The 23,073-nt window shown below is 41.0% G+C and overlaps 2 protein-coding genes across 4 annotated transcripts in view; both read right to left on the minus strand.

Annotated features, from left to right (window-relative positions):
- Window positions 1–13,476, minus strand: part of zswim7 (zinc finger, SWIM-type containing 7) — a 21,172-nt gene extending 7,696 nt beyond the window's left edge. The window contains exons 1-4 of the mRNA XM_046038921.1: window positions 13,344–13,476; window positions 12,209–12,230; window positions 10,773–10,875; window positions 557–661 (exon numbers count right to left, since the gene is read on the minus strand). Coding sequence (XP_045894877.1) covers window positions 557–661; window positions 10,773–10,875; window positions 12,209–12,230; window positions 13,344–13,419 — 306 coding nt within the window. The 5' untranslated portion in view covers window positions 13,420–13,476. The remainder of the gene's footprint in view (window positions 1–556; window positions 662–10,772; window positions 10,876–12,208; window positions 12,231–13,343) is intronic.
- A 1,016-nt stretch (window positions 13,477–14,492) lies between these two features.
- ncor1 (nuclear receptor corepressor 1) overlaps window positions 14,493–23,073 on the minus strand; it is a 51,560-nt gene continuing 42,979 nt past the window's right edge. For 2 of the 3 annotated variants that reach the window (XM_046038913.1, XM_046038911.1), the window contains 13 exons: window positions 22,494–22,643; window positions 21,552–21,725; window positions 20,530–20,665; window positions 19,754–20,253; window positions 19,419–19,535; window positions 18,949–19,097; window positions 18,623–18,834; window positions 18,392–18,535; window positions 17,868–18,013; window positions 17,573–17,626; window positions 17,286–17,477; window positions 17,013–17,189; window positions 14,493–16,908 (listed from right to left, as the gene is read on the minus strand). In XM_046038913.1, coding sequence (XP_045894869.1) covers window positions 16,682–16,908; window positions 17,013–17,189; window positions 17,286–17,477; window positions 17,573–17,626; window positions 17,868–18,013; window positions 18,392–18,535; window positions 18,623–18,834; window positions 18,949–19,097; window positions 19,419–19,535; window positions 19,754–20,253; window positions 20,530–20,665; window positions 21,552–21,725; window positions 22,494–22,643 — 2,378 coding nt within the window. In that variant the 3' untranslated portion in view covers window positions 14,493–16,681. The remainder of the gene's footprint in view (window positions 16,909–17,012; window positions 17,190–17,285; window positions 17,478–17,572; window positions 17,627–17,867; window positions 18,014–18,391; window positions 18,536–18,622; window positions 18,835–18,948; window positions 19,098–19,418; window positions 19,536–19,753; window positions 20,254–20,529; window positions 20,666–21,551; window positions 21,726–22,493; window positions 22,644–23,073) is intronic. The other variant, XM_046038912.1, reaches the window with a different exon arrangement.

Here is a 23,073-nt window from a genome sequence, read left to right on the forward strand (position 1 = left end):
GGCAGGACAGAGAAAGGGGTGGGAGGGAGGGATGCAGGATACAAGGGCGAAGGGGAGGACTTAGGACGTGTGGGTATTTATGGAAATGCTGGCGATGATGCGCTTGATGTGTGGTCCTGAAACTCTGCTAATTAGCACCATTTAAAGGCCTTTGCAGGTGTTTTGAGTTAATTAGCTGATTAGAGTGTGGCACCAGGTGTCTTCAATATTGAACCTTTTCACAATATTCTAATTTTCTGAGATACTGATTTTGGGGTTTTCATTAGTTGTCAGTTATAATCATCACAATTAAAAGGAATGAACACTTGAAATATATCAGTCTGTGTGGAATGAATGTATGCATTATACAAGTTTCACTTTTTGAATGGAATTACTGAAATAAATCAACTTTTTGATCAGCACCTATAATATATATTTGCCTCTGAGATGTAGTGGAGTAGAAGTGTAAAGGTGCATAAAATAGAAATACTCAAATTAAGTAGAACCTTCAAATTTGTACTTGAGAATTTGTACTTAGTTACATTATACCACTGCATGGTGTGTGTTTAAGACTCACCAGCGGGCCCTCATTTCTGCGGAGCACGGTGTAGGCGAAGGCTGGGCACTGGCAGTAGTGACAGGACACAAAGCAAGTGTACAAACGGCCCGAGCCTCCTGTCACCTGCAACAAATTCATACAAAATACATTTAAATGTGTGGTAAAGCATGCGCCTTCGAAAGATCCTACACACAGACAGACACGCAGTTTCTTTACGAGGGAGGACATCCACCTATCAATGAGTATAAGCACAATGCTTTTTTTTTTTATGGTCTGCCAGCTGATGGTGGTGCACGTGAGCAGCAGTGGAGACAGTGAAGGCTAAGAGTGGCGTGAAGGAAAACAACAAAGTTTTTATTGCATTCCAAATGTCGCTCAACGAGTCCAGACATGACTGGCTGAGCTCGGAGAATCAGAGCATTGAAGACATGAACATGATTCCAAGGAACTCTGTCTCTTTTCCCCATGACCTTAAAAGTTAATCACAATCTTCATAATCAAGTTTAGAAGATTGAAAGTTTTTCAAATAACCTGATGTGGGTGGAAAAAAGCCCGCAGTCCATCACTGTTTCAGCGTCACCACCAGTGGCGGCTGGCCAATAGAGGGCCCTCCCTAGTGGTGTTTTTTTTTTTAATAAACAGTAATTACCTTTTAATGTGTGTTTAAAATGCACAATAATGTGTAATATATAGGGTAAATAATTATGTTTGGGGGTGAAATTAACTTCCTGCTCATCCACTGATCTCTTCTGGGGCGCCAGAGAAATCGCCCAAGCAGCACAGCAGCGCAGCCAATAGCTGACTCTGGCTGACACAAGATGTGTCCATAGCAACAGAAATAAAGCCAATCAGCGTCCTCAAATCTGATGCCTGAAGGGCGCTCCAGGATCTGCCCCAAGCCAATCAGTAAGTGGTAGAGGGACACGTGACGTTGTTGACAAGATGAATGCGGAACTCAAGACCGACACAGGCTTTCAGCCTTGGCTAGATGGATGCAATGATTTAAATACCTTTTTTGCTTCCCATGCTTGCGTTTTAAAACGGCAGGGACGGATACAACACGGACTGTTACAGGAGTAAACGACACAATACATTTATCTGAGAAGATTAAGAAACACGAGTGTACGAGGGCACAGATGGATAATACGGTGAAGCTAGCCATGCTAGGCAGAGTTAACATCAGCCTTGCGCGGCCACAATGAGACCGCATCCTCTGACAACCCTGCCGTTTTCAGCTACCGTTTTCAAAGGCACCTCAAAGACTGTGCAAAACAAACTTTTGGACTGCATGCTGTCAGTTCTTGAAGATTACATTCAAGAGGAATGTTTATTCTGGCAGATGAGACAACTGATATTTCCACCCACTGCCAGTTGGTGCTTGTGCTGTGGTACATAAACAAGGAGAACAACAGCTGTTGGCTACAGAGGTAAGCTGTACAGCTCTGAAGTGTTACGCCGGTGTCTGCTACGGCACGTTATGATGCGTCCATAGACCGGTGTTATTCCCAGTTTTGCATGGCTGCCGAGAATTGCCTGCACCTCCAAAAACTATGAACGTTTAGAGTCGTTAATTATTTATTACACTTAGTAGAAGCAGCATTCCTTATGATTCAGCTAAAATATGTAGTGATAACCGCATTTGATCAGTGTGCACAGCAAAGTGTCTGAAAAGGACCTTATTAAGAGGTGGACGCGTAATTTGGCAGAACCATTGACTGTATAGGGCAGATCAGATGTTGGAGGCTACCTGCCGAGATTTGCATCCACCTCTTTTCTCAGCATGAATTAGTGTTACCAGCCACGAGGTGCATGCATTTCTCGGCAGGCATGCAGAATTCGGCACAACACTGGCGCCACTGGAAGCATCTCAGAAGAGTTTTAGCAGCTAACCCTGCAACCACCTTATTAATTTGTCCTTTTTGTGCTTCTACTAACTTCTTCACAGCTCTATGTATTGTGTGCTCTATGTTTTGTTCTGTAAACCGCAGGCTGCATTTCCCACAAGGAGCATTTCAGAATCAGAGCATTTTACCTGCCTGATTTTGCTGACATGTTTACATTTTGTTGATTTGGTAATCAGTGTTTGCATTTTGTGCTTTGTGTCCGTTTTAACCATGTTTATTGTTGTTTTACGATCCGGAGTCTCCACGGGGTGTTTTATTTTGAAAATTGACCGGATTCTCTATGCCGTTCTGTGTCTGACTTCTTGCCTAGTTCGATCAGCTCTGTGCTGCTTTACGTGTCTTCCATCAAAAATAGACCTACCTATTCTCTGCAGAGCGGAGAGCCGCTTCTGGGAAGTCGGTGGATTTTAGCCATTAAGATGTGGTTATTTCCAGTGGTGGACTTAAGTAGGCCTACTGTACTGCTGTCCAAATTAGAGGGAGCCCATTTATACTTTACTTTAGTATTTTCTTTTCATGCCACTTTCTATGTTTATGTACACTGTTTATGTTTTTGTATATTAATAGCCTATAATAAAATAATATTTCCATTCATCATTTCTGACCATTTAACAAAGCACTGGTATCCTGCAGGACAGTTACTGAAACTGACTGGATATGGCACAGCCCCACCTAAAATATTTTTCACCAGCCGCCACTGAATGTCACATGATGACATTGCAATTAGATTAATTGTGCGGCCCTATCGTCACTTCACATTAGTCATTTGGTGGAGACAAGATAAAAACAATGCATTTTTAAACAACCTGTATGTGGTGTTTAATGGCCCCGGCTGTATATCGGCTGCTACAGACAGTGATTTAAGTCTTGTCTTCATGCACATGACACATGAGGACATTAAATTGGTGGATTAGCTTGACTCGTCACAATAACTAATGCCACCCACAATGTCAGAGCAGGCTCCATTATTCTCTAGAGTTTGGATAAATTACCTTTCCCTGTGACCTACAAAAATCAAAAGCTTTCATTTCTTCAATTTGACACTAGATTATAAATAAGGCACAAAAGAGACATTTGCATTAAGTTAAGCACCTCAGTAAAGATGAATAAAGCACCATGCACAGCAGGATCAGGATGGAAACAGTAAAACTGTGGAGACCAAGCAAAGAGCCGTTACAGTTTCTAAAGAGCCACGTTTATTGAAAACCAGCTCACACTTGGGCTCTTTTTGTTTTCTGTTGTCATTATAGATTATGTGGCTCTACTGCAACACAGACTGCAAAGCTGGCAGCTAACATCATCAATAGACACGCCAAACTGTGGGCAGAGATCCAGGTTTCCTCAAAACACCACTATATAAGTCAAAATCTGCCATTCGGTCACTGCAGAAGGAATAGTGAGAATTTAAGCCTGTGCATAGCTCTGGCTCTGTCTCTGATTGAAATTCTGCCTCTCACGGGAATACGTCTCTGGGAGCAGTCATCACTGCAATGGTTCCACACCACAAACAAGGCTTTAGGGAAATGTAAAGTTCTGGGAAGTCATTGAGATACACAACCCCTGTATCTGCACTCATACGGTATATTTGCCTCTTATGAGACTAACACAGTATCAAAAGGCTTCAAGAACCGCCGGTTTCTCTCGTGTGTGCGCTAATGAACTAGTTCAAGTACTAAAAAGCCGTCCTACAAGCCACAGAGTTTGTTTTACATTCCAGTCAGGAGAATAGTTTGGCAAACTAATGCCACTAGAGAAAAGATCAAGTACATCGAGAGCCCTTCAGCTGCCTCTCCTTACAACCTGGCTCTCGCATTAGCACAGCATTATCACAACTGCCCCTTTCACCACCTTATGAACTCATTATCGCTCTGTTGGCTATAGATAAACAGGACATATGATCAGCAGTGAGGCACAGAAAGAAGAAGTCATACTCCTGGCTGATACCGCTTTATTCTACTCCATCTTGCAACTGTACTGTGCAGTGTAGATCCCCAAACAAGGCATTTTAGTCAACATAATGTAATAAAACACAGTTTTGTTCAGTCAAAAGTCCAAAACCCAGACATCTTCATTTTACAATTATACAAAACAGAAACAACTCCTCACATTTGATGAAGGTGGCGCATGCAAAGGTTTTACATAATCAATTATCAACTTCTTAATCAAGTAAATGTTTCAGCACTACTGTCATCAACAGCAACCTCAACTATTTGCGTAAACGACCGAACACAGCCAATCACAGAGTGCTCATGCTTCATTACTGTTGAGAATACACTGCTCTCTACTTCTGTCTCCCAACAGGCTGTGGTGCACCATCGCCTATGAAAAGGTCACTGAACATTAGGAATGAGATAAGGTGAAAAATCCCAGCAGTGAAATGCCACGCTCTCATGAGTTATTCATTCCTTTTGAGTAAAGAGGAGACCAAACAACCACAACATGAGAAAGTCAGTTGTGTCTCACGGAAAACAGGGTATTAACAGGAAATTACAAAAACGGTGTCATTTGTTAATTTATCAACTATTTCATCATCTCTGACAGAGTGCCCAGTTATCATGCAAGCCGATGTACTTCCAGTGAATTTAACACTCCCATTACATTTGCCTAACAACTTTGTCAATCCCAAACTTGGGTCTGATGATTAATTTCTGCTTTTGTTTTGTGGTGTTTCTCCCCACCTTCCAGGAAATTGAAGGGACTCTTGATGACTGAAGTGGATGACTAACTGCACTGGGGCATTATTTTTCAATGAGATACTGCTCCTTAAAGTTTTGCCAGTGCTTTCCCTCTCTTCCAGATGTTTAATGATTATCTTAAAACTCACAGTGCTGTCACATGCTGCCCAAATATGGTCTATGTACCTGTGGGAAAAACTTACAGCCCTCCAACTAGAGGACATGGCTGTCACGACTTGGCCTTTGATCCTCAGAGTGACTTCTTTTACTTTCATGTAGAAAGGGTTCATTTTAAACTGCTGTGTCCACAGTCTCATCCCGTATGTTTTATACAAGCACAGCTAACGTTAGCTTGGCAATTAGCCAAATGTTACAAACAAGCTAAATAGAAAGCTGTCTCGAGCACAGCCTGGTCTGTAGTCTTAAAATCTGGCATATTGTTGTAAAGTTAGCTGCTGGCTGAGACAAACCAGCTGCTCCTCCTTCCACCAGGTAACGTTACCTGCAGGCAGTGAATAACAGCAGAGAGGAGGAGGAAGAGGAGGAAGGAGCGATACAGACTGATGTCTGAATTTTTATTCTTTGTAAATGTCACTCACTATTGTGATGTCAGATATTGAGTTTATTTGCTGTTGTAAACATTAATGTTGCTGCTCTAGAAACAAAAGTTGTATTTAAAATATTCAATTCTAATCCTATAATTAATTAAAAAACAAGCAGGCCGTTAATATTTTTATATTACACTTTTATATATGCATATGTCATCTCAATATATAACAATGTTATCGCACATTGAATATTTTCCTCATACCGTGAAGGCCTACCAGATGCCCACTGTGTCTGGTCTTACCAAATAATAGTAAAGTATCGATAAAGACTTGGATCATTATGCAATCTCAATAATGGTACCAGTATCAATGAAAACTAATGATCCCCATCCCTATTGAACTGTCACTGCAAAACTCTACACAAAAACCCTTCATGCCTCATTGCCTACACCATGTGCTCATGTAGAAAGCACTGTCATTCAATATTGTTCCCACTATTCAGCTATGCTTAAGCTCAATTAGCACACAGCTACCCAGGTGGAAACACAAAGAGTCATAATTGATCACACACCTCTCAGAAGCTTCAATAAATAGATAAAAGGGCCCGAGTCAGTTCATTCAGTTTTGGAACGGAGGAGGAGGAGGAGGAGGAGGAGGAGGAGGAGGAGGAGGAGGAGACGAGAGAGGACAGAGGACAAGATTCTCTGGCTTGTTCCAGACCAAAGACTGGGGAAGAATGAATTTTTTTTGTTGTTGTTTGGTGTGTTGTTCTGAACAGTATATTAAGGAATAATAAAATGTGCAAATGTTTACATTTGTTGTGTCTTTTGTTGTGTTCATCATGTGAAAAGGTTTTTGAGGGGGAGAACCAAAAGCAAAATTACTTATGACCAGTTTGTTTGTAGTATTCCTTTGAATTTATTTCACCAGTGTGTAAGACTGTGTTGCAGTGAGTGTGTTTTTGAGGACTTGTCATATCTGAGGGCAAGGTTTGGTTTTTCAGCAAGACTGAATTGTTTTGTTTGGAGAGCTTAATTTTGACCTGAAAATAGGAAGTTTGGGGAATTGGGTGAGAAGTTATGGATTTGTGTTTTGAGAAAAGGAAGAATAATTTCAAGAAACATGTTCAAGCAATCAAGAAAACTGTAAAATTCAGAGACCTAATGCCATGTCAGCCATGTTCTGGTTTCATATATGCATGTGTGAAGAGCTCGGTTGGTTTTCTGCAGCTGCCTATTTAAGCGCTCACTGCTAAGTTAAAATTGAGAGAACAAGAGAGCGGGGTAAGCTAAATATTTGTGGCATCGCTTTAAGACATCACTTGAACAGACACTGTGTAAACTAAAGTTTCACTTAATGCATCACTAAATGTTAAAATATAAAACAGACCTGCCAAGGTCACAGGAGCAACACTCACTAATGCGACACAATAAACTTCCGTCATGACATCACTTCTTCAAAAGAGAAGTCTGTACCTGCAATCTGAGTAGCTTGATGGGTAAAAATCAACTCTAATTGCTCAAAGCCATCCATAGAAACTCATCTATTCCATCTAATACACAACCTGACAATTTTCTCTCTCATTACAGTCAACAATGCTGAGTTGTGTTAGTTTGAAACATTAAAAAGGTTTACCCTTGAAAACTACAGATTACTTAACTATTCTTGATAGGCTGGATGGATAGTAATCTTCTGCAGGGTTTGATTAAAAGAAATATTTTGATGAGAAGATTAAAACCACTCTCATGTCAATACAGTTTATATGCACCAGATAGCTTCGCTTAGCAGATACTGGAAACGGTGAGAAACAGCCAGCCTGACTGTCTGAAAGAAACAAATTCCTACAAGCTCCACAAAAGACCATTGCTGAACACCTTATATGTTATTTGTTTAATCCGTACAAAACACAAAAGTGTACAAAATGACATGTTGCTGTGCTGTGACCATTTGACAGGCAAACTGCAGGGACTCCAGGAAGTCACTGGCCAAAAATAATACATAACCAACCACAAAAGCACAACTCGTTGTATGGTTGTAAAAAATAAGATCTGAATGATAATCAGTGAGTTTTAGAGGCACTGGCGGGCCGATGTTTTTCCCCGTTTCATGCTTGACATCTAAGTCTTGGTAAGAAATTGAATAAATATATTTACCAAAATGTTGAACTATTTCTTTAATGTTTGATTTATCCGCCATTAATCTACAGTGGCAGACCATGTGTGTGCCTGAGGTTAAAACTGAAGTGTTGCAGAGCAGCAAGGAAACAGTAGAGCAATAAAGCAGAGGACAGAGGGAGAAATGTGTGACCTTCCCACAGGTTAGGACACATGCAAACAGTCAAGTGAGCGAGACTTGTGTCATTTCCACTAAACATTTAAATGTGTTCCGCAAATTATTATTTGTTCTCAACTTACAAAATAATTCCAGTAACACTGCAAATAAATAAATGACATTTGTCTGGGCAGACTAGGGCTGCAACTAACTCTTTATTTCTATCGATTACTTACATTAGTGATTAATCTGTCAATTATTTTCTCAATTAATTGATCAATAGTTTAGTCGATGAAATGTTAAAAAATGTCTTTAAACTTTTTGTTTTGTTCGACCACCAATCCAAAACGTATTTGTATTTCATATCCACTGAACAAAATTATTAACACTTTTGTTTTTGCCCCCATTCATCATGTGCTGAACTCAAAGATCTAAGACTTTCTCCATGTACACAAAAGGCTTATTTCTCTCACATATTGTTCCCAAATCTGTCAAAATCTGATCAGACAGCATGGGTATTACACAGGTGTGCCTTAGGCTGGCCACAATAAAAGGCCACTTGAAAATGTGCAATTTCACTGTATTAGAGGGTTTAACCGTAACCCTGGATGTGGAGGTCCTGGGCTAGTGTGGTTACTCGTGCTCTGCGGTTGTGAGGCCGATTGGATGTACTGCCATATTCTCTGAACCGCCTTTGGTGACGGCTTATGGTAGAGAAATGAACAATCAATTCAAGTACAACCGCTCTGGTGGACATTCCTGCAGTCAGCATGCCAATTGCACGCTCCCTCAAAACTTGCGACATCTGTGGCATTCTGCTGTGGGATGGAACTGCACATTTTCGAGTGGCCTTATATTGTGGCCAGCCTGAGGCACACCTCTGCAATACCCATGCTGTCTGATAGGCATCTTGATATGCCACACCTGTGAGGTGGATAGATTATCTCGGCAATATTTTAGAGAAATAGGCCTTTTGTGTACATAGAGAAAGTCTTAGATCTTTGAGTTCAGCTCATGATGAATGGGGGCAAAAACAAATGTTGCGCTAATAATGTTTTTCAGTGTACGACAAAGACAATCCTCAAATGTGAGAAATTTATTGATCATCACAATAGTTGCATATTAATTTTTTTTGGCAGGCTATTCGACTACCTGGCCTCAGGTGAGGATGCCAACGATGGTTTTTCAGTCTTGGCCTCGGGTAGTCCTAACAACCATAACGACTGTCGTTACAACAGCCAGGAACACTAACAAACCAGCGGTATTGACGATCCTGGTAAATGACCCCACTGAGGTTAAATAGCTTAGTTTCCCTACCAGTCAGTCAGAACTGAAGAAGTCCTTTGGATAAGGGACGAAACGTCTTCTAATATCTTCAACCAAGTCCAGTTGCCCTTGATTTTAACCTTCTTTGGATTCCCCCCTAATAGCAACAAAAATTCAGAAATCATAAATCTCTTATTATGTATCAGATTTCTTCTCAGAGAAACTATAGTAACAACCAGAAAGAAAGAACAACCACAGACCAAGATAAAATTTAAAATACAGCATTTTCAAATGAGAACAAAAATAGATTATAATATTAATAATTTACAATACATGCTGCTGGACCACAAATGTCCGACAGCCTTGAGGGAAATTATGCAAAAGAATTAACACACCAACAATTGAGTTAAAAGTGTCCCAACAGAACAGAATCCATGTCTTTATTTAGCTTCATTGTATTTTATAGTTCCTTTCATAAAAGTAGGAGCCTGAAGGAGTTTACAGGAAATTTGGATCACAATGACCACAACCTCAGTGGACTGACCTGTTTCTCCCACCACAAGGCACCCTATGTCCTTCTGAGATTAACTTTGAGGACAGGATGACTGAGGTCAGTTTTCAGAGCATGGCGTGATTTTAGTAAGTCAAAACCAAATCACGCAAGTCATTTGGTAACAATGGTAATATTCTGTATTTGTAAAGTGCTTTTGAAAAGATGCGGATTTAAGAACTCAAACAAAGAGCCCACGCCGGTCTGAAACAAACAGTGAGTGAGCTCCTGTTTTTCAGGTTTGTAGTGACACGTTTGTAATGAGATTGTATAACACCAAAGAATTGTCAAAAACACGTCAGGTAACACCTTTTGTTGTGATCTTAGAAAGTCACTGTAGTATCCACCTATCTGTGACTCTTTCGAACAATTATTAAATGTTAAAAAATTTAATTTGGCACACAATAGTTTATGTATTTGGAGCCATGCTGAGACTTGCCCACTGCACTGAATCAAAAACTACAAATACAGTATCCAAAATGTGCCACAGCTTTTCTTTAACAAAACATCCTTTTTTCTGTGTGATCATCATGGACTGAACAGCTATAAAAAAATGTTTTTTTGATTGAGGGGATTTTCACAGAAAAAGTGCTTTATAGTCCAAGAGATCAAAAATAAGATTTTTAACTAGTTTGAACCCCAATATTGTTGAAGATAAAACACCATAGGCCGGGTTCTCAGACTAAAACTTGACTGGACCAAAACAAAGGAGATACCCACTGAACACAATTTTAGTCTTGCACTTTCATGGGTTACCAGGAGTCAGAAAACAGTGTGAACAACATTCAATCAACTAGTTATTAGGACAGAACATCCTGATGTCCAATAGTTTGATTCAGAGAATACTGCTGCACACACTAATTATGTAGCTCCTAACAAGCTGGAAATTGCTGTGAAAGAATGTCGACATTGTTGCAAAGACTTAAAGTTAGAATGCAAACCATTAATTTGTAGTCTATGTATAAACTATGCAAGTACGACTGTCTGTAAAGGTACAGAGTTGACAGAAGCATGACAGACCTGGAATGCTTTACGTCCACTGGGAGATGACAGACAGGTGACTGAACGCTGGTCAACAAGGTCCAAAGCCTGCAGCGCACAAGGCCCGAAGACAAACTTCAGCCTGAAAGACACAAGTAAGAAAATGTAAGAGGCGACTGAAAGACGTAAAGACATCCACAATACGTTTTGTACGCAAGTTTAAATGTGTACTTGGCAATACAAGACTTGAAGATGTGGTTTGTGTTTGTGTCCAGATAAAACAAACTGTACTTGGTACAGAAACTGCTGAGTTGAAGTTTGAAGAAAGGTAATTCGTCAAATTAAACCAGTTGATTTATAAAGACTCCTGTCTGCGTATGTGTGCTTGTATGCGTGTGAGCTTGTGACAACGCTTCTCATTAAAAAAGCATGTTTTGTCAGCCCCCTGTGGAGCTGACTTTTGTGGCTACTGTTGGCAGAAGTACCGGCATACCTGCCTCTTTTACAGTCACTTCTTCCCTGCATGAATCCTCACACACCCGTGAATCTAGAGTGAAGCTCTTGCTCTTTAATTTTAGGAGATCACCCCTAAAACCTTACATTTAAAGTTCATGCTTCAGATGGCAAAAATTATAATTATTAGTGTAGTTCTGCTTAAAATATGTAAATGTGAACATCTTGCAATAATCCAACATAGATCTGTTTTGTTACAATATTAAAAGCTTTTATCCTCAACTAAAACCTCAATGTAGACCGATAGACCACACTCTGACTGGCTTGAAATCAAAATATATCTACTTAGAACTCGTATGAATATATATCGCAATATGGTAAAATTATGCCAAGATAAGAAAATCATATTGATGTTCAATGCAATAAACAGTGACATTATGCATTACATCATACAAAACTCTTGTAATGTAAAACAAAAACTTAAATCACTCAATTAGTTAATTTTTAAATTACATTGTACGTGCAATGATTAATGTGACAACAGAATTTTGCCTGTGAGGAAGAGATAAGAGACACTGGGAGATAAATATAAAAATGGAATGATGTCTGCTAGTGAATTACCACAGAGCGTGATGAAGAGTCCCTAAACCAGAGGCTTCCCGACAAACAGACAGGATGTGACCATGTTGACCCAGACAGTGAGCACCCCTTCACTCAATAACACAACACCATGCCAGGAAATGTCTCGGTAACATCACAGAGCAGCACCATGACACTGTGTCTCAGTGCTATGTCACTTTGGCAAATCCAGGCTGTAAAAATCCCTCCCTTCTCCTCCTCACTGTGATTTCTGCACACCCACTCAGACTTGTGCAGACCTTTTAACATAACTCAGACAGGGCAGGATAACTAGATTTTAGTTTTTTTTAGATTTATCCTTAAAGTCAAAAACTTTAACGAGTGACAGAATTACTCTGCTGTGGAAGTTAATGAGTAATGGGAAAAGAAACATTTATACTCACGCAATAAGCAGGTCATCAGGAACTGTAAAAAAGATGAGGTAGAGATTGTTATTTCTGTGGGTTTTTTATTAAAACTGTCTCAGACAACCTGTCTTACTAAATTAAAGAAAAACAACATGCAGTATCTGGAATCTGTTTAGAAGACAGAACTTCTTCGTTTATATTTGTTTGGCTTAAGTTTGCATCTTAAAAAATGTTTATGAGCCACTAGCCACTGGAGAACTATGGCCAGACATAATTTGCCTGGTGTTTTCATTTTGTGATGCATTATACTACTTTACTTTTAGAAAGCACTCCTAATGATCCAGCAACAGTTTGGTGCGCAGAGAGGACGGTTGTGGGTTCAAGTCTAATGGCTGTTTCAGATAATAAAAAAGGGTAAATAAAAAAGAGAAAGTGCAGACAGGGCGCTGCCTGCCTCTGTGTCAACTATTTAAACCCGCCCTGCAGCATTGCTTATTCCCTGAACATGACTACACAACACAAATTGAACCAGCTCTTCCTGAAGCTGTTTTCACTGATTGATAGTTAAATATTACCAAGTACAGATACATCACAATCATTGACTAATGGTAATAAATCCACTGAGGCTAACTAAGCAACACTGGGAATAAGGGATTGGCAGGAGGTAATATTTTATGAACAATATGCACAAAATGTTGTTGTAGGTCAAATTGTCTGCTGTGAAGAAGGCCTATACCAGGACAGAGAAAGACATTATTAATGTTATCAATTACACCTGTACTTTTCTTGAAGGTCTATCTTTTCGGGTGTGTAAGCTAATTAGACTAGTGCTGTGAGGAGAACAGACTAGAGGTAGAAACGTGCTGCAGCAGCGCCTCCTACAGCCCAAGTGTTAAACTACGCTGGACAACATGAAGTCCAACTGTACCAAGTGCTACTTTAATGTTACCGCGGAGCATAGTAACGAGAGCTGCATTTAACTGAACAAAAGTGATTGTGAAGTGATGAAAAGTATTTCTTCCTGACAAATGATAAGTTAACGTAACGTTTGCTCAGAAAGTGAAGCACGTTTGTCACTTTCTGCCACCGATTAGCTGCTAATGCTCCAGCTACTTTAACATCCTTACATACAGTCTGTGTTGAAACAGAACAGGCCCCAATTTCTTCTTACTTTGAGACGTTTCCTCGTATGTTTTTTGAATATCTCGGAAGAGCTGCTCGGCAACTGCAGGTAAAAATGAACGCATTTTTAACACAGTTTTGTTTCAGGAAGTCACCGACTCCGCCAGCCAATAAGATGAGACTAAAATATTACGATTTCCGGTTTGTTGTCGGTCAAAACAAAACGGCTTGAAAACAACTCCAGTCATCATATTAGCAGGGAGACACTTGTTATGCCTTACAAAGTGATGAGGTGGGGGTTATTTTCATGAACTCTTGCACACATTCAGACACGCTGTTCTGCTCCCATCGCTAAAATAGTCGCCTTTGATATGTGAAAGACAAGCAAGTCCCAGAAATATACTTGTTTATTAAGGCCAACTTGCTATCACAACTGACATGTCACTATACTTGGTTTGAGTCATACTATAGTAAACAAACAGACTTACACCAGAGCCCTGAGTTTGGCACAACTAAATATAAAGCAGCCACTGATTGTTTAAATATGCCTATTTGACAAGCAAAATGTTTGGTGAGACAAAGGTCTATTGTTGTGCACTGACTTGGACTTTAACAGTCATGAGTCTTAGACTGACTTCCAAACAGAATATTATGAATACACCGTCACCTTGACTGCAATAAACTTCTTTGAAACATCATGAACAGAATGAGTTAAGAAAATAATCGTCTTAATTTAGCACATAGAATATGCAAGCCATGATGCACCTCAACAAGGCTTGAAAGGTTAACCTGACAGCTGTAGAAATGTGGATGCAGCAAACACTTTATTTTACATTAAGCATTTATCTGCACCACAATGGGCTTCAATGTGATTAGCTGCTTTAATATAATTTGAATGTAAACCCAGTTACCATCGCTGCCTCATTCACTCGCATTCAATTTAAGTCTGAGAATCATTATCATTATCGTCAGTCACCTTTCACAACATTGCATGGGATTTGTTTTTTTGACAAACAGGTTGTTGTAATTACTGCCTCGTGATGTTTTCATTTTATATTGCATTAATTCACAAATGAAAATGAACATGGGGAGTTTTGGTACACCTCATTGCGAATTAGGACTACGGCACAATCTACAGTACAAGAAGAAAATCATAGTGGTCAATAAATAGATGGCAAACCTATTAAGAACCTATACATTTTTCAGTGGTGGAGAACTGATCCACTTTATTTGATTGGTCTGAACTCTTGTAATAGCCTACTAAGAGACATTGTGCGATACAAACATTGCATTTCAACATCATCAGGATACACGGGGTTTCAAGTCTCAATTTCAAAAAAAAAAAAAAAAAAAAAAAAGTCACCACTGTGTGTTTGATAAAGAGCTGAAAAGATGCTCCAATTCTTTTTCGGCTTCATGTCGGATTTTTTTAAGATTCAAGTTTGTAAACTTTTTTTTTTTCATTGCCTTTGTAAACACATAACATCCCATTTAAACAGGATGCATAACAAAGATGTTGAAAATGACAGAAAATAAAAATCTGTACATGTGCTATGACAAATGATTCAAAATCAAAATGAAAGGAACAAAGGAATATCAAGTTTAGAGCAGAATAGATTTGTTAACTGAGCAAATTGAAAGCTGAAAAAGTCTAAATATGGTATTATTTCACATATCTAAAAAAAAGACTTGCAAAGGAACATTACTGCCATTTATGAAGTTGACCTAGTATAATTCATATTCAAAGCTTTATGCCTGTTGATTGACACAATGAAAGCAGAGATTAAGTGGTCACGGTGTGGAATCACCATGACAGCAAAGTTCTTAAACATTTAACGGTACCATACACTTAAAACTGTAACTGTGATGCAAGTGTCACACTACAAAATCATGTACCAACTACAAGAAAAGACAGGAAGTCAAAACATCCAGAATTCTGTGAGTGTTGGGGAAAAAACTTAAAGCACATCTTAGTATACTCCTGTGCTGGAGGTTGAATAAGTTACACAGCAGGTAGTATGCTTTTTTTTTGTCAAAAGCTACAAAGCAAAAAAGTGCAACAATGGTGCAGACCATTCTTTATGTTTGGTTAGTTTTGTCTTTTTGTGTAATGTAAAGACAATTTACAGAGTTCAGATTTTTGTCAGGACAGTATCAAAAAAAAAAAAAAAAAAATAAGGAAAAAAAGAGGGACTATAGAAACAAATACAAACATCAAACACCAACGTATATCTCTGAGAAAATTAGTTAAAGCTGCCTTCTTTCTCAAGTCACAAGGCATGGCAAAACCTGACACTTTTTTTTTTTTTACCATGACAACATTGCAGAGCAGATCATTCTGGACAGGTTGGAAACTGCAGAGAGAGACAGCTACATGTGACACACCATAGCTCTATTGAAAAAATAAAAATTAACAAAATAACATTGGCTCACTTTCATTATTCAGACGGGGTCCAGGAGTAGTCATAAAGATATCTTTTCTGGCAAAATTAAGCTTATATCAGACTTTTCACCTTTCTATGACACCAGTGTTCTCAACTTGTTTTGAAGACATTTCTCTGTCTACAACAGGGGTGAGAAGTTACCTCTATCATCTGATAGTTACAATCCATGCATCATCTCCACTATGTGGCGAAGACAGGCAACAAATATCAATGCTGTTTGAAATGTTAGTCTGTGTTTTGTTTCGTCCTCAAATGTCCACAATGTTCAGGCTCTGGTGGTGCTTGGTGGATGGTGCGCAGGGTGGCACAATCTCTGTGCTCCACTCATGGTCAAGTACAAACCAAAGGTCCGGTCTCTCTTTAGCGTCGCTATGGTAAAAATATTAGAGTGGGTGTCATGTGACTTGGGGTGGGGGTGGACTGGGAGAGACCAACTGTGATATTAAAAGATTACACCCTACTCTTCCCATTTAAAGTGGATCAATTTAAAAGCGACATTAAAATAAGAAATAATCAAGTTAAGAAAAACACTGCAAAAGGTTACTCTATTTACATACAATGGTTTTCTTAAAGACAAGGTATATCTTTACAGAAATTCAGAAATAGTCTCTTATGTTGTTTCTTTTTACATATTAAGTTCTTCATCTTTACTATAGCTCATGTCATCCCCTCAATCGAGTTTTCTTTATTTCCCCGACAGGCAGGGTGAGTGCTTCCTGACCACAAGCAAGTCTTATTCTGGAGAGCCCTGCCTGAAACAGGCTGCTGCATGTACTCTTAGCTAACAGCCAGGGGGCGACATAGCACCAAAAATAAAAAAGGACACCACCCCATCAACTCATCACACTCGCCAGTGAGCGAGGTTAGTTCTGGGAAATGGGGTGAACAGACAAGCCTCAGTGCAGGCCTCTCCTCTGGTTATTGGGCTTGTAGCGTGCAGGGCTCAGTCGTCGCTGTCTGACAGGGTCTCGTATTGCTCTGACAGCAGAGACTGCCACACACGCTGCTGGGCCACCGGGGCTCCAGCTGTAGGTGCCTGCTGCTGCTGCTGCTGCTGCTGCTGCTGCTGTTGTTGCTGCTGGCTCTGTATGGCTGGGGAAGCTATGGATGTGGGTGGCGTGCTGCTTAGCATGCGCATGGTCAGGGGGTTGTAAGGGAACTGCATGGATCCTGGGCAGTGAAGGAGAAGAGAAAGTGAACAAAATGTGCAGATAAGTTAGCTCCTTGTGTCTTTTGATTTTGCAGACACTAACAGCAAAGGCTGGACAGCTCACCTGTGGATGAAGGTCGGTCGTCCCAGCTCCACTGGGGTTGGGCTTGGGCTTGTCTGTGATAATCTCCCTCGGAGTGGACGGAGGACACTGAAGAGGGACGCTCCCCCCCAGCGTAGGCCTGACCCAGGTTAGGTGACTTTGATTTCCTGCTGTTGGCTTTGCCCTGCTTCTGCTTCCCTGCAGATTCAAACAGACAGAATGTGTAAATCAGCAACATGTTAAACCAAAGATCCCTTCCAAACGTGTAATTTTGGGAATGTAATTTGTGCCTACCCATACTGGGTGACGGGTTGGCCTCCTGGCGGCTGTCACTGACTGTGTTGTTGAGACCCTGAGACCCTACTCCTCCCTGGTGCTCCTCCTGTCTCTCCTCCAAATTGCCCATCAAAGCTTTGCGGATGATGTCCTCCAGGCCCAGGTTACTGGCTGGGTCACTAAAGGAGTGATTCCTGGTGTTGATGCTGCCTACAAATCACAACGCAAAGAAAACATCCAATGAGAAAGGAGACATCAAAAAAATTAAACCGTGACGTGTCTGAGTGAGTTTCGCAGCTACTTACTGGAGCTGGTGACAGCAGGTAAGTTGAAAATCTCTGTGCCTGGTTGCGCGTTTCCTGCAAGACAATTAGAAGCTGTTAAAAGAAAAATCTAAATCTCTCATAACAAATGGAGTAAAAAAAACGAAACAGTCAGTCAAGTTGTTCCTGTTATCACATGCCTAATGAGCTTGAAAGTTAGATGGAATGAATTTATTAAACGTGAATGTCTTGCATGCACTCATATTAACAGAGTTTGTTCGATCATCTGATGCATGCGTGTTAGTTTAGAGAAGAGGATAAGAGAAGACCCACTTACCAATATCAGAATCACCGACACTAGAGTTGGAGTTCAACTTACGAAAGATCTCCTGCTTCTTTGATTTTACCATAGGCGAGGTGTTTTCCAGCTTGGTGAAGAAGGAAGGCAGATAGCTGACACTCCCCGGGGATCGAGAGTCACTCCTTGAACCAGACAAAGGGCAGAGAGTTAAACAGCAAAGTGGTAAAATGGTGCAACAAGCCAGTAGGCACTTTCCGCATTCAGCCTGGGATGCAAACTTCTGCTAAGTCTAATACAGTCAGGCATCAAATGTCAGGGTGCCAACAGGAAACACTAACCCAATATCTCAGTACACATATACAAGTTACAAAGGAAAATCATCTACACTATCTGCTTCTACATTTTATTGTAATCACCTACAACTGTAATTAACCTTTGAATTTTGTGAGTTACTATAGTGTTAAATTCTGAATCCATTTTAAGATGTATTAAGAGATGTACTGGCTTGTTGGTCTGATAGCTTCAAACTGTCATGCATCCAAACTGTGAAGATGCTCTACCTGATCTCTGAGTTGTCAGCCTCTCGCCTCTGGGGTGGAGGCCCGCCAGCCTCCTGTTTGTCCATGCCTTGGTAGCTCTGTGGTGGAGAGATGGGTTCATAGTTCTCCATCTGCCTGCCACCTCGCTCTGGAGACTTACCAGGCCTGGATAGGGAGCAGAGAGAGACAAATGATGAGTAATAAATTAGACTCACTCTGATCATTTAAGAATTAACTGGCTGATCCAGGTACCTGGCTCTGGACTTGTCAGGGGCATTCTCTGGGGAAACTCTGCTGGAGGGTCTCTGGTGGTGTGAGGCCTGGACCTGATTTTCAGGACTGTAGCGGCTGGGCATCTTAGCTCGACCTGAAGAGGACATGGATGGCAGGACGCTCTGGAATGTGGCTGAAGCTGAGGAGACCGGAGGGTCCTGATTCCGGGCGAAGTCCTGGGTTATGATATGCTGCATGACATTGAGTGACCACAAAACCACGTGAGTTAGGTATGATGGGTTGATGCACATGGTAAATCTGGTATGTGCTGAATTACTTTTTCAGAAATCTCCAATATTTCTTACCGAAATGTGGTCTGCCAAAGTCATAACCCGGTGAGTCTTGGGGACCTGGGAGTAGCTCTCAGCCTGGGAGGAGGGGGGCTGCTGGGCACTGGGCTGTGGAGGCTCCCCTGATGGCCGGTAACGACTCATGTCATAGGCCCGCATGCCAGCTGGTGAAGGTTGACAAGGGACAGAGAGTTGTTTTTTGGAAAAAGAGTCGGAGAAGAAATATGACAGGGAGGAGCTAATACACTGTATGCTAACAGCAACTGATCTACATTTGTTTGCAGGTGACAGGAAAAACTTCAAGTGGAGTCTGGTGAGGAGACTGGTGCAGAGGTGTCCGACAGTCTCAAATGACAAGGTCAGTGTGTTAAGTTATTCAAGCTATGGCATGCTTACTCCACTTGACTAGCAGCTACATTTAGCCTTCACAGCCAAATCTTTGACCTGAAGTGTATATGCTGAAACTGAGTTGGTGTTTTTCATACTTGCTGCTTGTTGTTGCACTTCTTCTGGTTTGTCCTGTTGGGGCTGGACTGGGGAACTAGCGGGACTAATCACCTCAATGGCTCCTCCACCGGTGTTGTCATATCGACTGGATGACACTGCAGGACAAGTATGGACAAAGACTTACTATTTCTGCTAAGCACAGGACAGAATATTAAGGTCTGGTCATGTTCTAGTCTAAGAAAAAGATAACATTTAAGGTTTAACTCTTATGTGTGCTTTTACACTCCTCTAACTGGTGGAGTCACTGTGTCGCAGTGCACTTATGTGCAGTAATCTCAGCTGTCTCCTAATCCAATGCATCCAACACACTCACAGCTGCTCGAGGAGTCAGAACTCTGGGAGCCTCGCTCTCGTGAGTCTTTATCCGAGGCTATCTGTCGTGTGATGATGACGTCAATGAAGTTAGCGGCTGTGATAGTTGTCTTCCCACGAGTCCGAAGCTCCTCTTCAATGCGGGACTTTGAGGTTTGAGGGCCCTTATCCTTACCCCCGACTCCAGTGACCTCAGAGTAAGCTGAATGGGGCTTACCCCCTGGCAGAGACATACCACCATAAGGGGACTGCATGGATCGCCTTTCGGCCTCCTGTTGCTGCTGCTGCTGCTGCTGCTGCTGCTCTGAGAGGCTGGCTGCTCGCCGACCAGCAGCTGATGAGGACATGTCGTCATCCCGTTCATGTTTGTTCTCCTTCACCTTGGCCACATCCATCTGTGGGGCAGAGACTGCAGCGTCCACCAGAGCAGCCAGAGCATCAGCTGCGGTACTGTACCGAGAGCTACTCTGACCCACTGCTGTCACTGCTGTTGAATGGGGTCTGGAGAGGAAATAAAGGGGTGAAGGCATCAACCCTATTTCCTCAAGAATGGGTTCAGTTAAAAGACATGTGGTTTGTCCGACTAATGCATCTTAAGTCAGCTGTCCAGACTTTTAATGTAAAGTAGACATTTCTGACACACACACTTACACACCTGCCCAAAATTTAAACATGTATATAAATTGAGGACAAAACCCCACAAATACATGAGCAAACAAACACAAAGAGTGTAAGTGAGCTGGTGTAAATGCAAAGTTACAACAGGTTAAGACTTACATTAGAGAGGTGATGACACTCTTGCCCTGGAAGATACTAGGCCGCTGCTGAACCACTACTTCCTGCGTCCTAAGCGAGGGAGAAGGGGAATGCAAGTAACCTCGACTCCCTGGTCGCCCTGGCTGCTCTGGTCCACCTGATAGACACACACACACACACACGAAACATTGTAACAGTTGGTTTTTAGTTATAGTTTATAGTTAAACAAAGCATCCAAGAACATGTGCTGTCTAAAAATCATGACAGGATAAAACCTATTCTATGTATGCATTATATACAGCAGTGTTTTGTAGCATACCCAGAAACATCGTAACAGGGTTTGAAAAGATTTTTTAAACTTAGTTTATTTTGTTAAATAAATAAATACATAAATGTGTAACTGTGTGATAAAACAACATTCTGAAAACCCCAGCCTTAAGAAGACAAAAAATACAGTGTAGAGTAAGTGAATTTCAAGGATGTGCTAAATAAAAAAAATTATATCAATTTAACGAAAAGTGAGATATTGTTCAGCAAACGTCGCTTTATATCAGTGATCTTATGCCAGGGCAAACCCAATTTAGTATACAAAATCATACATATTGGTTTCTCTATTTAGTTTTATCCAATCTTTGATGTTCTCCCAATGTCACACGTCTACAACCACCACACAAACCTCCTCCTGGCCTGGGTTGAAAACAGTGACACTGCCATGCTCATTCCATAACAAATAGCAATGTGTTTAATATTATTGTTTTAATTGTATATATGTAACTGACAACCCTACTTCTTTAAATAGCCAGCATAATAGAGAATGTGTGCAGAGGTGAACAAAAAAGGAAGGAGGAAATATATTTTGTTTTATGTAATTCTATGTCTTAGTATAGACTGTGTGCTATCAGTTTTATATGAATTGGTAAACATTTGCTCAGCAGAGTGGATAAACACGCATTTCCTATATTAACAGTGATATACAGTAAACATTATGAATTTACGATTTTCACAACTCTGCTGCTGTTTTTAACAACAACAAAACAACTCACCTCCACGAATGTATTCATTGGTTCGCTCCCGGTCGCGCTCTCGTTCTCGCATTTCCCGCTCCCTCTCCCGCTGCTCCCTCTCTCTTTCCTTTTCTTTCTCCTTGTCCTGCTGCTCCCTCTCCCGTTCCCTCTCTGCACTGGCAGCAGCTGCAGCAGCAAGATGGGCTTGGTGACCTGAGGACAACAATGGCAGACATCACAAACACACAGGATTTATACACACACTACACACAGGGGTCTCAGCAGGATGGGTCAGGCTTCCTTTAGAAATCTGAATCATTTGGTGTTGCCAACAAGTCCCGAATCTACCACGGGACAATCGTGGTAATATTCTGTTTCATGAATATTACCATGATTACCAATAATTTCAGAACCACAGTGCTGCTACTTTAGTTGCATATACATGTGTTCATAATGCCTTTAAAACTGTGTCAAATTACAATTAAGACAATCTTTATCTTAATTGAAGTAAAACATAAATATAATGTTGTATTCAAATGTGGAAAAGAAAATTACTGTAGATTTTTCAGGTCTCTTTCAATGAGTTTAAATGCCTCCAAGTTCTTTAAGGCTGACTTTAGTAAATATGAGTCTACATATTTAGATAGCATGGCTGTGAATAACAAGACATTACAAAGTTTCAACTGCAGACAAAAAAACATTTTTTGTGCCCCGAAAATGATCTGGAGCACAATTTCTTTACGTAAAAGAGAAAATCACTTTATTGCCATCCAACAGTCGGGACAGTTTTGTGAAAAATCCCTCCCAGCATCATTGCAGTAAGACTCGACTTGATCTGCGACTGGACAGGCAGAACTGACCTTTGAAACCTCACGTCAGTGCAGGGCTGCACTCTTACAGAGGTGTGAGGGAACATGGAGATCGTGGCAAGGAAGATAAGGGAACACGGGTTGTAGGGATAGGGAAGGGAGGGGTCCTCACCTGGCGATATGGAGGTTGGGTTGAAAGCCCTATGAGGGAAAGGGGGCTGAGCTCCAGGGAGGTAGGCGATGCGTTCCATAGTGGGAGTACCTGTTCCCCCAGGGTGAGGCAACAGGATAGTTGGAGGCATCTGGGCTAGATCAATAATCCCTTTTACAGACAGAAGCAAAGGGCCAACGGTGAACAGCAAGAACCAATCCATCAATTTCTGAATGTATGAACACCGTATACACTTAACTGTATCCCTTCACCTTCATCTGTTAGTGCTCCCAAATACAGATTGATCAGAAAGCAACAGGGCTGCAAAATGAGTGGAATAGTGGTCAACTTGTAAAAGGCAACCACTCAGCAAATGGAGATTTGGATAACCATAACAAATTGATAAATTGAGTAATAGCCGAATCAGTTGCAGCCCCAATATAAAGAGCAAATCAGAAAAAATTGACTAGGTCATTTGCTTCTGGGCGTCTGGAAAAGGTAGCCACTACTTCACAAGCACACAGTCTGCATACTACAGCCCCTCCTGCCCACAGCCTCTCCCCTGCCTGTTGCGGCAGGTGAGAGAGGGTCAGCTAGTGGA

The sequence above is a fragment of the Micropterus dolomieu genome, linkage group LG23 (genome assembly GCF_021292245.1).
Source record: "Micropterus dolomieu isolate WLL.071019.BEF.003 ecotype Adirondacks linkage group LG23, ASM2129224v1, whole genome shotgun sequence".
Lineage (NCBI taxonomy): Eukaryota > Metazoa > Chordata > Actinopteri > Centrarchiformes > Centrarchidae > Micropterus > Micropterus dolomieu.